The sequence below is a fragment of the Trichoplusia ni genome, chromosome 26 (genome assembly GCF_003590095.1).
Source record: "Trichoplusia ni isolate ovarian cell line Hi5 chromosome 26, tn1, whole genome shotgun sequence".
Classification (NCBI taxonomy): Eukaryota; Metazoa; Arthropoda; class Insecta; order Lepidoptera; family Noctuidae; genus Trichoplusia; species Trichoplusia ni.
In genome coordinates this window covers 907,701-922,789 of record NC_039503.1, presented here as the reverse complement: position 1 = coordinate 922,789, position 15,089 = coordinate 907,701, and the positions used below count along the sequence as shown (strand labels likewise).

Below are 15,089 nucleotides of genomic sequence, written 5' to 3'. Positions count from 1 at the left end.
TAATTTTATTACTAAACGTCCAAAGTTAACAATTCGTGGCGCTCCTGAGAATTATACTGTGTTTTAAAAGCTTCGGCTCTTCAGGAACAAACTAATAGGCCTTGAAACCAGAATTCAATTAGTATTTGAAAAAAACACGCGATTTTTTCGAAAATTAGTTTGTAATAAGTATTTTCTTTGTATATTCGAAAATGGTTCGATATCTCATGAGAACAAGGATTGAGGATTTAATAATAATTTTAATCCTTGCAAGAGACGTTCAAGGTAAGTCTCCAATAATCGATGAGTTTAATATGTGAAATGTAGTAAAATCATTTACTCTCAAAAGAAGATAATATCATCACTATTACACGTCTTTCTTCGACAACCCTTTCGTAGACATTGTATCGCTTGAAGAATATTTGCCTGGTGACGATCAGGTTCTTGGCTTCTGTTCCTGATTCTTTCAACTACTAAATGACTGCTAAGATATAATTCATGAGATAAATACGCAAGCAGAAGCCTACCCATTCACAAAACATCAACTATTTTACAATCAGTTTTCGTCTAGTTTATCTTTGGTAAAGATAAATAAACACACGGGACATTTGCAGTGTGTGCCTCTGCGAAAACATCCGTACGTAGGAATGTTATCAATCTGTCTATGCAAATGTTTGTTCAGTGCGGGGGCTGAATTCGTTTCGATGTACCCCTTAGGCCCTAATGGGTATGGCATATTCATTTTAATCAAAAGTTTTGCTGACGAATTACATGATTCTGTACCTTGTATCTAAAGCAGTCGTTTAAAGGAAGTGTTATTTAAAATTGATCGAATGTGTCTCAAATTGTATTAATATTTTTCTCAAGTATTTTTTTACCTCATGACCTTCAAAACCATTTTTTTTGCTAGTATTCCATGATGAGATGAGAGAGGACACAACTATTATTAATAGCCTGTAAAGCCCCACTACTGGGCAAAAACGTCTTCTTCAACTTTTTTCTCTCATGAAAGAGACAATAACAAAATTTGTGACTATCTTGACCAACGACTCAACGTGCTTCTTTAAATTATGAGGTAATGTTAACACGATTTTCGTCTCGACACAGCTCGAGGTTGGTTTAGACTGTACTACGTCAAACGACTTACATTCATCCTCAAGCATCCCACACCAGCAGAATTCGTTCCAATCTTTAATAAAATAAAAACAGACAATTATCAAGCTAGGAATAATATTAAAAATTGTTGTCTATGCAAAAGCGACAATATCCTGTTAATTATGAAAGGAAGTACAAAGAAAATTTATCTAGCTAACAAACAGTTTTTATAGTAAACCTTCTACAGCAACGAGAATAATTACTCATGCCTTGACTAAAGATAAAGGAAGATAATTAATTATACAGGATTTGAAGAGTGCAAATCATTCTTATTGACTCAGGTTAGGTAAACTTTTTTTCAGTATTATAATAATTACCGTGTTGTTTTTAATGTGTTTTATCTTTTGTTACAGGTAAGTTCTGGTTTTGCTGACGGACTGGTATTATAGAATAAATCTACAGATAGGCTACGATGACAGTAAGTAATGGATTAGATTTATTATCAAGAATTCGCAAAAAATGACTTGCCATCGCACTAAATAATTGAATTTACATGTGTTTTCAGGCGATTGAATTTACACGTGTTTTCAGGCGATGGCCAAGTCTCGATATATTTATATAAAACATTCAAGATTTTTAATATTGATATACGTCACTATAAGAAGCTGTTAATTATTACGTAACAACTTAATGCTTCGAGTACGGAGATTCCAGACACAATAAAATTGATTTTCAATTGTTATGGACCACGATCGTGGTCTTAGAGACTGGACGTATTAAGACAGAAAGTCACTTAAGTAGAGACTGAATAAATTAATAACCGACTTGGTATTACATGGATCTCACAACTTTTTACCGCAGAACAACTGAGTTGCGAGGCTTGGTTTTTTTGACAAGTATTGTTTTTGATGGGATAATAAGTATTTAGAACAATGCAAATAAGGCTGCATTAAAATAATACTTTTTTTGATCCACTAAACAAGATTCGCCAAGGTCATAATTCTATTTTCTACCTCTACACATAACTTGGTAGGCCCTTCTCTTAACTAAACAACTCGTTCAATTTCACCGCGTCTAGAATTCGTTTTCTTAATTTATATAGGATATTCCCCAAACAAAATCCAACCTCTCCAGATTTAGCACCGCTCTTAATTAAGTCTCATCTTATAAACTAGATGCAGGGAGAAATTCTTGTGCGAAGGTTCAAAAAGGTTGTATAGGTTAAATAACATTGTTTGTCTTAGTAACACAGTAGAGCCAACAAAAAAATAAAATGTCAAGAAATTAATTTCTGAATAACTAAAATCCGTACTAATCCCACTAATATTATAAATGCGAAAGTAACTCTGTCTGTCTGTCTGTTACGCTTTCACGTCTCTGAACCGATTTTAATGAAATTTGGTACAGAGATAGAGTGGACCTTGAGAAAGAACATAGGATAGTTTTTATCCCGGACTTTTGAAGAGTTCTCTTGAAAACTTGATATAACCGACCTCGATGCGAGCGAAGCCGCGGGCGAAGAAGCTAGTTAAAAATAAAGTTTAAAATTATCAGTTCCATAAACTGCTTCCCAGTACTGGGATTGATTTCTTATGACACTGGATACAGAAAATACTCGTTTCCATGTATTTATTTGACTTTTTATGGCTAGTAAAAATGCACTAAATATAAATCATTTCTCAAACTCATTAGCGCGTGATTGTTAATCAGATTGCATTGCTTTGTTTTTCTATTTCCAGCACTGATGCCAATCGTATTCGAGTTATGAGCGGTAGCGATTGATGTTATCAACGCTATGTATGTGTGTGAAACAATCATATACTATATGTAATTTTACTGCCTTTGTAGAATTCCACTGTTAAGGTTATATGAACGTAAACTGAAATCTAAAAGTCATCTGAAACTTAACAAATAAAAGTGGCCGTGTGGCTATTGCCCATAAAGCATATATATGACGTGTAACTCAGGTTTGTCAAAGTCGAAACAATTTTTCCCATAAAAAAAATCAATTAAGCTCTTAAACACGCCATCTCTCCACCTTCCACCACACCACACGTGTATCGCAACAATCCGCCCGCTAGACCGTCACTACACTGCGTTGCAAACAAAAGTGCCCAGTTCAATTCGACTAATGGAGGGAGATAAGCTCGCATTATACCTCATATACCCCATGTACACAACCTACACGACGTACTACACGAAGAGGTGTGCTTGTGTTATGATAATGCACTTTGTGTACGGCGGATGCTCGCAATGATTGATGCGTGTTCCGAATCCGATGGTTAACCTGTTTCCGTTGGGGTTTCGTGCTGTAATTGGAATGTGAGTGACTGAGCTGCAATTGTGTCTAAACTTTTGACTTTCCCTTTTGTATGGAAGATTTGGAAGAATCGGCAAAGTCATTTTTTTTTTGTTTTTCATCGGTAATAGATGCAATAATTCGTTATATTAAATTGAACTCATGTTTCAATTAATATTTTTTTCTACCATTAGCGGCTATACAGCAAAACAATCTTTTGTTCTTCCTTTTCCGTGGCTAATTAAGGGCATTTTCTCGAAGAGGAATCTAGTCTTCCAATAACTTCTACTCTTGGAAAAAAATAATCAATGGTAATGATCAAATGTTGTGATTAAAAATAAATAATTTTTATTTAAAATAACGACATATCATCATCATCATTGGTTTATCCAAAACCTGCCTTGTCAACACGCTCAACATAAATTATCGAAACGCATTTTGGTTGAAAACACACAGGACTCACCAGTGTGGGTTCCCACGCATTTGCGATAATTGCATCAGTCGCCATCTACCGTAATGTGCGCGAGTTATTTGCCAATCAACGATTATCAGGTAATAGGTGCGTGTCTCTCGACACTTCCATTTATATAATAGATACGCTATACAATTTCGTTTCAACAAATTATGAAATTGTTGTGTATGTTGTGTCACTATCGTACATTTGAAGAAAAATATCACAGCTGAAAAACCATAAATTCAATATTGATAACATAGATAAGATGACTAAAAGTTGTCAATAATGTTTAAACAAACATACGTAAACTGATTTGCGTCTCAAGATAAAAACCTAATTATCTTTAATGTGTCGTTATTTAGGTATACATTAGATAAACATTTATAATAATTCATGTTTAACTATTACAGACTATGAAAAATATAGAAACACAGTAAGTTCTAGAATAATCAGACATTTTTATCGGTGATAATATTACATTATTATTTGTTTTTACGTAAACACAGTTGAAAAATTATTCGTAATTGTCACAATGAGATAACATTATCAATCCGTATCGTACAATAATGATAAAACCGTTCAGAACTTTTTAGTATCGACATGAATATGGTGTGAGCCAGACGAAAGATAAAGAAATAAAATATGTAGGAGATTAATCAGCTAAAGAACTGTATACACTCACAAAATTTCGCTTAACTTTATTAAGACGATAGTTTTCTGCTTCAACAAAATGAATTTCGCAAATAAAGTCGTGCTCGTGACTGGTGGAAGCTCAGGCATAGGAGCGGCATCAGCCATCCACTTCGCGCGATACGGAGCCTCTCTGTCCCTGGTCGGCAGAGACGAAGAGAGACTCAAAGACGTGGCAAGACAGTGTCAAGAACCTTATGGGATACCAGCTTTGTGCATCAAACAAGATCTGACAGCGGAAGGTGCTTGTGAAAAAGTGATTGCGATGACTGTTGCTAACTTTGGAAGGATTGACGTTCTCGTAAACAGTGCAGCAAAGGCGCTTATGGCTTCCTTATTTGACGATACATTTGAAATTTTCGATGAATTGATAAATATGAATCTTCGTGTTCCATACAAACTGACTCGTTTAGCTGTGCCATACTTAATTCTTTCTAAAGGTAATGTTATTAATTTAATAGCAACGAGCAGTTGTAGAGTGAGACATGGATTCTTACCGTTTGCCATATCCAAGACTTGTTTAGAAAGATTCACGGAATTAGCTGCTGTAGAATTGGCTCCTGCAGGAATTCGAGTCAATAGTATCCAGCCGGGAATAACGAAAACAAATTTACTGAAAAACGTAGGAATGAACGATGAAGAGTCGGAAGTAGTTTATGACGAGTTGGGCACTGAAATACAAATTATGGATCCTAATGAAATTGCTGAAATGATAGTGTTTATGGCTAGTGACATTTGTCCAAGTATGAATGGTGTTCTCATAAAACTTGATGCCGCACAATCCCTCAGTTTCTGTTAAAAATATGTTTAACGTATTCTATTCCGGCTGTATTATTCAATCTGAACATGTTTATTCAGTACTTTAAAAACATTCATAATTTGCTGAAAGCCAGATAACATTCGATTATATATTATCGTCTTTTAATGTTATGTGACGATAAGAGTATGATGAGATCCATTATCGTTATATAAATGGCGATGCGCTATACTCAGTGTCGGCATGGCTATAGCGTGAACCAGTCGACTGATAAAAACAAAGATACTGAGTTAGTGAACATATAAAACGTTGTGAAATACCACTGTATATTAAGTATTCAAGTAACCGCAAAAGTATAAGCAGTGGTAAAAAATGGATTTCACAAACAAAGTGGTGATTGTGACTGGAGCAAGCTCCGGTATCGGAGCAGCATCAGCCATGCTCTTCGCAAAACTTGGAGCCAAACTAACACTAGTTGGCAGAGACGAAAATAGACTCGGAATCGTTGCAAAACAATGTGAAGTAGCTAACAGACTACAACCTTTGTGCATCATTATTGACCTGACTACCAAAGGAGCCTGTGAAACAGTAGTTAAAATGACTGTTGCTACCTACAACAAGATCGATGTTCTAGTCAACAGCGCCGGTAAATGTCTTTTGGGATCCTTATTCGATGACGCACCAGAAATATTCGATGAACTAATAGACATAAATCTTCGTGTTCCGTACAAATTATCGCACCTAGCACTACCTCACTTGGTCAAAACAAAAGGTAATATAGTAAATTTGAATACAACAGACAACTCTAGAGTAAGGCATGGTTTCCTACCATTTTCTATATCTAAAGCTGCCTTGGACAGATTCACAAAATCAGCTGCAGTAGAATTAGCAACTGAAGGAGTCAGAATCAATTCAGTCCAGCCAGGATTTACAAGGACAAACATATTGAAAAACCTGCAGTTTGACGAAGCTGAAGTGGAGCACGTTTATCAATGTTTATCTACAAAAATAAACATTATGCACGCCGATGAAATTGCAAATATGATTGTTTTTATCGCTAGTGATCTCTGCCCAAGTATGAATGGTGTTCTCATAAAACACGATGCAGGCCAGACCCTTTATTTCTACTAACATTGTTTAAAACAAGTGTTTCTGTGTTGATAACAAATATTCATGCTCACGTCTTTTATGTTAGTGATTAAATTTGTTTGTTGATTGTTAATGAATAAAGGAACAATTGGAGATTTTGTAACTTGGATGGGCAGTCAAGATCGACATTTCAATTACTCCTCAGTTTTTCTTTTTTTCGGCATTAATAGCTGGTATACATAATCTTGTTATTAGTTCTGCCAATAAACGCGTTTTACAAATTCTTCGTAATTTGCTCGAAGCGATAACGTTATCTACCCTTATCATTACATAAAATGACGATGCGATTTACTTAGTATCTGTGTGACCATGGCTTGAGTCAGACGGCTGATAAATAAAATACGTAAATATATTATATCTGATGCTATATTCACAAAAACGTTGTGAGATTTGAAAGTATCGATTAAAAACGATTTGTTGAAATATGGATTTCACGAACAAAGTAGTGATCGTGACCGGAGCAAGCTCGGGAATCGGAGCATCTTCAGCTATACTCTTCGCGAAATACGGAGCCCAACTAACTCTAGTTGGAAGAGATGAAAACAGACTTGGAATCGTTGCAAAACAGTGTCTACAAGCAAATGGGTTACAACCGTTGTGTATTCTTATCGACCTTACCGGAAAAGGAGCCTGTGAGACAGTGATTACAAAGACTATTGATACCTACAAACAAATTGATGTCCTCGTCAACTGTGCCGGCAAAATGCTCATCGCATCTTTATTTGATGACACAACAGACGTGTTTGACGAACTCATAGACATCAATCTTCGTGTACCATACAAGCTAACGCACCTAGCTGTGCCACACCTTGTCAAAACTAAAGGTAATATAGTCAATGTGAATACAACTAGAAACTCAAGAGTAAGACACGGATTCTTAGCGTTTGCTATAACCAAAGCCGGATTGGAAAGATTCACGAAATCAGCTGCTGTTGAATTATCAACTGAAGGAGTCAGGATCAATTCTGTGCAGCCAGGTTTGACAAGGACGAACATATTAAAGAACTTGGCGATGACAGAAGAGGAAGTGAAGAAAACTTATGATGCCTTGTCTAGTAAAATGAACATTTTGGAAGCTGATGAGGTCGCTAATATGGTCGTTTTTATGGCCAGTGAGGCTTGCCCTAACCTGAACGGCGCTCACTTTGGAATCGATGGCGGACAGACGCTTATATAACCTTGATGGAATTGTATTTAAAGATTAGAATTATTGTGACTTTCTTTTTTTAAGTTTTAAGTCTTTATCGAGTGCTCTAAAATTAAGATTCGATTGATTAGGACGATTTATAATCGGTATATTTTGTTTAGAGATAAATTGGTATGAATTGTTTATGCATTGTTTTATTTAAACCATTACTCCTGCTCTTCATTCATACACAGCCTTGCTATATTTTTATTAAATAGCTTTAAAATCAGATCAATCAGTTGGACAGTACTAAAAAAAATCGATAACATTATCTTCCTTATTTTTTTGAAATACTAAAATGTATATCAGTTAATAAAGATACAGTTATCTTTCACGCACACGCACAAACAGGTGTTGAAGCATGAATTATACAATTTTAGCAAACAATTCTGTCACATTTATATATAAAGTTTATCAATTTATTGCATTACTTCACGTAAATTGCTTGGGTTAGATAACTGTATCTCTGTTTTGAGATATCAGATATTATGTTACAGTACGTTTATATAATGTGTTTTGTTTCATAAGATCAAAATGGGTTATTTTTATCTCTCTTCAGTTGTCGAGGGTGAATTAAACGCATTTGTTTTTGTCGCTCTGGGAATTATAACTACTACCTACTACTTTATTCAGGGACATTTTTTTGTTCGTCCCCTGCTTTCCATTCATATTTGATTATGCCATTTGCATATTTTTCATTCATATCAACTTGTACCTATACTCCATTAAAACAAACTAGGTGTTAAAAAAAGAGTTGAGAACTAAAATACGACCAAAAACCAATTTTAGACACTAATTAAGATTACCAAATGCTTTCTGTCACTGAAACATATCAGTCGTTATTGTTTGTATAAAAAGATAAGCAAGATTGTTAGCTCTTTTGAGTACTTAAACCAATCTAGTATAAATGCAACAATCTTAATTTTTTGTCTTTGGACAGAAATAGAGGAAAAAATTAAGTATTGTCGAGAATTTTATCAGACAGTACATATTTTATGAGGATGAAGATGAGTTGCCTTTCTTTATTCTGGTAGATACCCTTAAATATTTGCCGTTGAAGGCTAAAAAGGTTACAACGTTACTTAAAACATTACACTACTCAACTATAACTAATACAATTTAACCCAAATAATATCGGGTTATAAGCCTAAAAACCCCATATTTCGATATCCGTACAGTACAGTGTCCAGTATTTCGATATCCATGATGCACCTCGTCTCATTGGTATGCGGCGTCCGTAACATTGATGGACAGATTGACGCCACTGTGATTATAGTTCGGGATTACATTACCTTATCGAGAGCCGCCCGAACGGATTACGCGGAACAATCTGGTTTGTTTCCGTTTAACAGATTATTATTTAATTCGGTTTTGCTATTTTATTATGGAATTACAGTATATTGTACTGCTGATTGATTTATTTCATTGATGAGTTAGAAATTGTTGCTCTATTTGATGACATATCGTAAGACTACTTGTCTGATTTTTAGCGATCTTCTAAATGGGATTTTCGATGCTAGGCAAAAAATGTTTATAACATATTAAGACCATATCCCCAAGACCAAAGTATGGGTCTTGGTACTCCCAGATTGATGTCAAAAAACACAAATGTAAGTCATTCATGAAAAAAGCTCTGTGAAAACAGCTTGAACATAATTATGTATCAACAGACAGTGGGGGTTTTTGGCTAGCCATAAGTTGGCTCCAGAAACAAAATGTTTGTCTTCAATAATATAATCCTCATGAACTAGTAAAATATATAATCTAGCTTCATCAATCTTACCCCTCAGTCACTTCTTATTAACTAAATAGCTTTTCGCAATAAGTAGGGCTTGAATTAAAACTTATCTAAAGTTAAACCGAGTTAAGGAACCACATGTTACTTTGTTTTAAAACAAGATCCATCAAGATGTTACTTCCAAGGCTTTCTTCTCTCGCCTTTCTTTAGTAATACTATCGTTATTAAAAATTATAAAGAATGGGTCTCTGTTTATTCTGGCTTACTATTGATTAAATTTAAGTTATCGGTGTCGGATGAAATTGAATAGTGTTTTTATGTATTGGATTTTAAAAGGATACTTAATTATGAGATGATTGTCGCTTTTTTGGGGTGATATGCTTTTGATGGTGACACTATACGCTGCCACCTAATTATTGGCAACATGGAGTGAGTGGAAATGATATAAAATGATGGATAAAATGGAACATAGTGAACTGTAAAAAACTCGATCCTAAAACCGTTTTAATCCAATTGTGCAACCTATAGTATTTCCAAACCCAATCTTTCTTTTGTAAGCAATAGATAAAGAAAGAAACAATGCTCTTCATGTAGCGTCAAAATAATTTAAATAAAACATAAGGTAATATTACTTAAGTAAGTTATATAAAGAAGATGTTTTCTACGTCTTCTATTTTATAAAGGGCATTTCACAATAGAACTAGAACTAACGAGTGCAAAGCTATTTCCATCCATGCGAAGGAATCCTTCGAGGGAAACATGAGAATAAAGTCAAGAATAGAAAGGAGTAAGTTTTCTTAGAAATATGCATTAATGTAATGATAACAGTATGAAATAGATATGTCTTGAATGTTGTTGTTCAGCAATCTATGTCGTATGTACCTTTATTTATATTGATTGACTTTGGTTAAGCAGTTTTAAGTCTTACTAATGTGTCTAATTTATTTTTCGATTCTCAAATCTTCGATTAAAAATTTGATTGATTTGATTGTCTGCTGCAACTTTATTTTAAAGAACTGCAGTTGAGTTCAAAATTAGTACCAAAATCCCAATTCATATGTTTCGGGTGTAAACCCGCTGGGCACCCTTTTTTGACGTTAGGCTATGCAAGAAATGAACTTGCATAGCGAATTTCCAAATTAGTAGGTAGAGGATAAGGTATTACAGGTTTCAAACTTAGTATTCAGAACACGCCTTCATGGATCACACAACCGCTTGTTCAACGCTTGAAGCGAAGACGCGACACGTCGCGCACAGTGGATTTGGCGTGGTGACCTCGCAACACGGCTATCCGTGCAGTCGAATAATATAATTAGCACAGAATCATAAAACACAAATCATACATCATGCAAATAGCATTCTTTGAAATGATTTTACAACTGGCTCTCAATAACAAAGTAGTTTAATGCTTTAACCGATAAACGTTAAAGTTTCAGTAATCGTTAATGTTAGTTAAGGAGCCCTAAATATGTGGCAGTTATAAAATTAGTTATTGATCCTTTGTTTAATGTGTGCTGGTTTGAAGATACAAGACGTGAATATTTTTATTTGACTATTATTGCTTAGGGTTCTATACTCAAAGGGAAAAGCCTATTATTGAGGTTCCGCTGTTTGACCATCATTCCGACAGTTACCTAGCTGCACAGGGGTTAAGCAACGGGTGTCGGTGGTCACAAATTTGTCACCCAAATAATAAGTTTTTCTTGACTTGTCTATTGCGCGAGTCCGACTCCCACACTTGTCCGTTTTTTTATCTATGTTGTGTATGGTTTAGGCACGGGATTTTTTTAAATACACATCAATTGAAATAAGAATATGGAGACATCGGAGACAAAAAAAGATTTTTAGTAAATAACTAAATATAAGACACCATTCAAGAATGTAAAACGAATCGTAAGAAAGGACACCGATATTAAAATCATATTAGCTACTTATCCGAAATGTGAAATATCTACATTCTAGTAAACATAATACTTAAAATGCAATCATAGCACTAAACTGGGTATTAAAGTAATTCCTCGTAGCTCAACCATAACTCATCTTTATACCGTTTTAATATCGTCCCGAATCGTTTACTAACATACTTACCCTGAACCTATCAAGACCCAATAACTTCTCTACTACAGACGCCAACTAATTTACAACCATATTACATTCATCACACGACACAATATTGGATGACACTTATCTACAATAGCTGAAAGCTACCCGCGAACTTGGATGCCCGCCAAAAGTCGTCAACCAATTTACTTTGACCCACAGACCGTTGTACTTTTCGTTGAGAATGGTGCTTCAGTGTATCAGCGGAAAAAACTACAGGGGTCATTTGTGAGTGGTCAGTCAACTGGTTAAAAATATTCTGATACTAATAGCCCGTGTAATTTATTACTGATGATAGGATCGCTTTGTAAAAACTAAACATTCCTTCATGTCTAATTTGTTTGCTTGATTTTGTTCGGATTTTCTTTTTGGTCTGATTAATTGTTGTGTAATGGCCGGGTTTTCAGATTAACGATGGTGACATGTGTCCCGAGGTTTGTTGATGTTGATCTCTGAGGTCAAGTGGTTGTAAGTTGTTGTAATTAGATGGTAAGCCATTTGTTAGTCTTGTCATTTTTGTTTGACAATGTGTCTTCCGGTGTCGTTTTGTGCTAATACATAAAGCTAATCTTGAATAATAAACATCATTCACTTAAAACATGGAAAAGTCGGTATTTTATTAAAACAAAAAATCGCCATTCGTGTTACACATTAAATGCTATAAAACAAAAGCTCAAAAGCCATAAGCCACTATAGATTTTAATCGACACTAATATTGAAACTCGAATCGAGGGTAGTCGGCGAAAAGTTTAAATTTCCGGGCGTGGGACTCGCGCCTCGGGCGTCAGTCCGTGAGCGACGTGCGGCCCGGCAGGACGTATCACGGAAATTAACTTTAACGTTCACTCGTATCAGATCCGTGATAGTGGAGCGAAAAAATATTTCGTGCCGATCTGATTGTAGCTGCGACTATTGCTTGTTTAATTTTTTTCATATTTCAAATTCTGAAAATATTTTGTAGCATGCTCTGTGGTTGATTTCAATTTAGTTAGTAGGTATAACCAAGTTTGGGATTTTTTCATTGGCACCTGCATTTAGAAGTAGAAAATTCAATTTTATGAAATTATTCCATGCCGTGATGTATTTTATATCTTTTGAATCGATTTCCTATAAGTTCTGTTATCAATCCGAATATACAAAATAATGCAATTATGTCTGTTGTAACTTTCGACTATTCAGTTTGATAGATACAATCGTGTTTTAAAAGTCAACCGATACCAAAACTAGATAGTATAAATACATCATTACAAATACAAAGCGAGTCAGTAAATAGGCTAGCCAATAAATTCTCAAGGTAATATAAAATAGAAATTCAAGTGTTTGAGCAGTAATCCTCTCTCCGATCAGGTCTATAACCCTAGTACCATGACTGTGACCTTTGCTTGCATTAGAAAGCTAGATTTCTCCCAGCTGCTAACGTAATAAGTGATACTATGTAGGTACGCGTGCCTTCAACTTTCTAATTAGGTATGCTTAGGTACTAATTCTTACGCGAGTAGAGATGGCGTCCCACGATTTGAGTGTTGGACCAAACATGGCCGCTGTATTCTTGTAAACTAATTTTCATATTAGTAATTGTAGTTAGTAAGGGCGCTTTTAATCGACTTCAAAAAGAAGGAGGTTCTCAATTCGTCTGCTTTTTATGTTTCTTACCTACCAGAATGTCAGACTAGATGAACTGATTTCGCTGATTCTTTTTCATTTATCGTGATGTAGCTGTTATTTGGTTCCTTTTTTTTTTAATTAAAGTCCGTTGTACTTGTTCTTGTTCTAAAAAACAAATGATATTCATAAGCGGAACCCAAAAAATCATACAAGTCATCTCAAATTGCCAATTCTTACGATAAGCGGCTATTGCCCTACCGTGGGCCTGCACAAATCTGAAAAATAAGTACACAGTAAATATATGTACTACCTAACAATGAAAAATCCCCATTATCTTAATATATCACTTGAATAACATAAAATATATTTTGATAATTATGCAATAACGTGGAAATTTCCATTACATTATCTCTTAATTATTAGCGCACGCCAGAATTTACCACTCCTTAGTTATCAAGAGTGCTTGTTCAAGATTTTTATGTAATGGGTGTTGTATTAATAGTAATTTATTATGTATTCTTATCGCGTTTCTGATTTGGTTAGCTTTGGTTTATTTTCTTGGCTGGACGAGAAGGAGAGGGTTGTGCCAAAGCAGACGAATCTTAAATATTTTGGCTTACTTAAACAGGTTTTTGGTTGCTACTGTTAAATTAATTTACGGTACTTTTAAAACGTATGATGTACTTGTGACTTTATTAAGACGAACACATATCTTTTGTAATAAGTATATAAGAAAATTCATATTGAAAAGTGCAAGAAGTGTATGTTTAATTTTCTTACTTTATCATAGATAAAAAATAAAGTTATGCTCATATTTGAGGAAGAAATAAGTAATTTTTCAAACAACAAACTGGTCACCTTGACATCACGAACGAATCACCTTTTTAAAAGCGAAATTCCCGTTTTGCGCCGGACACGAAATAAAAGAGAAACCCATTAAACTTCTCAAAAGGCTCGGTTCTGTCTTTTTATGAAAAAAAAACGAGTTTTTCGTGCCATCTCTTGTAGTGTTTACTTTACTGTATTTTTAAGTTTGTACGAATGTTTAAACGGTTCCACCGTTTAAGTTTCGAGTATTTTCACTGTATACTTGTTTCTGGTTTCTCAATAGGCACTTTGATTAAGTCTTTTGTTTAATATAAAAGCAACTAAGTAATGATGATTTATTATAAAGTTTTACATGTAATTATCGGGATAGCCCGGTTTCGAACCTAACCGGAGTCCTTGATTGTCAGCTGACGCGGGCGAGCGGGTCTAACTACAGACCGAAAGAATAGAAGTAACAAATCTCAAACAATAGTTTAACTTAGATTTGAAATTGATTTATACTGATGTACGTGGTTGTCGTAAATTGAAGGCTTAAAAAGTAAGCCTGTCATCATTGCAGAAGCGAAATGACTATACTATAGGTGTATTCCTTTTCGCTCTTTCACGTTGTTATACCGCCAAATCAGAGACAGTAGAGTACTGTTTTATATTCTGCATCGCAGGTTCCCAGCCAGCACCAATGTCTTTTCAAATCCATGTGACAAAAATAATTAACAAGTGCCAAAACGATTAAGAAAAAATATCTTGACAAAACCGGTACATTTGAGTATCTATTAAAGGTGTGTTTAGTTGGGTCAGAAACCTAAATACTCGACCTTAAACTCGGACATCTGATTGTACACCAACCAAACGAAAAATAAAGCATGAATAACACTCATAGTACAGAAACTATTCTTAATTGATTGCGATTCATTTCTATATCACTTAGTGCATCAAATATTCATTTCGAGATGTAATTGTTTGTAACTCAAATAACTTAGCAAAGTGCAAATACAGAATTAATCAAAGGAGTCGATTGCATTGCCGTACAAACCGTTTGCTTATCTTAATCGCAAAACCCTGTTTGATCCATATTTAATACGATCCATTAGTTCACTAAATCACTATAAATTAATCACAGTCATGTAATTTATATTGAATCGGGGTTTTAATGTGTTTATTCTGATTTTTAATAAAGGTAATTTTGAAATTAAATTATTTTTTTGCAAA

At 34.7% G+C, this 15,089-nt stretch overlaps 3 protein-coding genes across 7 annotated transcripts in view; all 3 read left to right on the top strand.

The window, feature by feature from the left end:
- The window catches only part of LOC113505570 (heterogeneous nuclear ribonucleoprotein L), a 396,434-nt gene that overhangs the window by 237,538 nt on the left and 143,807 nt on the right, over positions 1 to 15,089 (top strand). The window lies entirely within an intron of this gene.
- LOC113505573 (uncharacterized oxidoreductase SERP2049-like) lies at positions 5,627 to 6,641 on the top strand. The gene has a single exon (XM_026888358.1). The coding sequence runs from the start codon at positions 5,647 to 5,649 to the stop codon at positions 6,403 to 6,405; it is 759 nt and encodes a 252-aa protein (XP_026744159.1). The 5' UTR covers positions 5,627 to 5,646; the 3' UTR covers positions 6,406 to 6,641.
- On the top strand, positions 6,550 to 7,753 carry LOC113505576 (uncharacterized oxidoreductase SSP0419-like). The gene has a single exon (XM_026888362.1). The coding sequence runs from the start codon at positions 6,848 to 6,850 to the stop codon at positions 7,598 to 7,600; it is 753 nt and encodes a 250-aa protein (XP_026744163.1). The 5' UTR covers positions 6,550 to 6,847; the 3' UTR covers positions 7,601 to 7,753.

Excerpts from the sequence above, each read along its gene's own strand:
- LOC113505573 (XM_026888358.1), top strand. The coding sequence starts at position 5,647 with ATGGATTTCACAAACAAAGTGGTGATTGTGACTGGAGCAAGCTCCGGT.
- LOC113505576 (XM_026888362.1), top strand. The coding sequence starts at position 6,848 with ATGGATTTCACGAACAAAGTAGTGATCGTGACCGGAGCAAGCTCGGGA.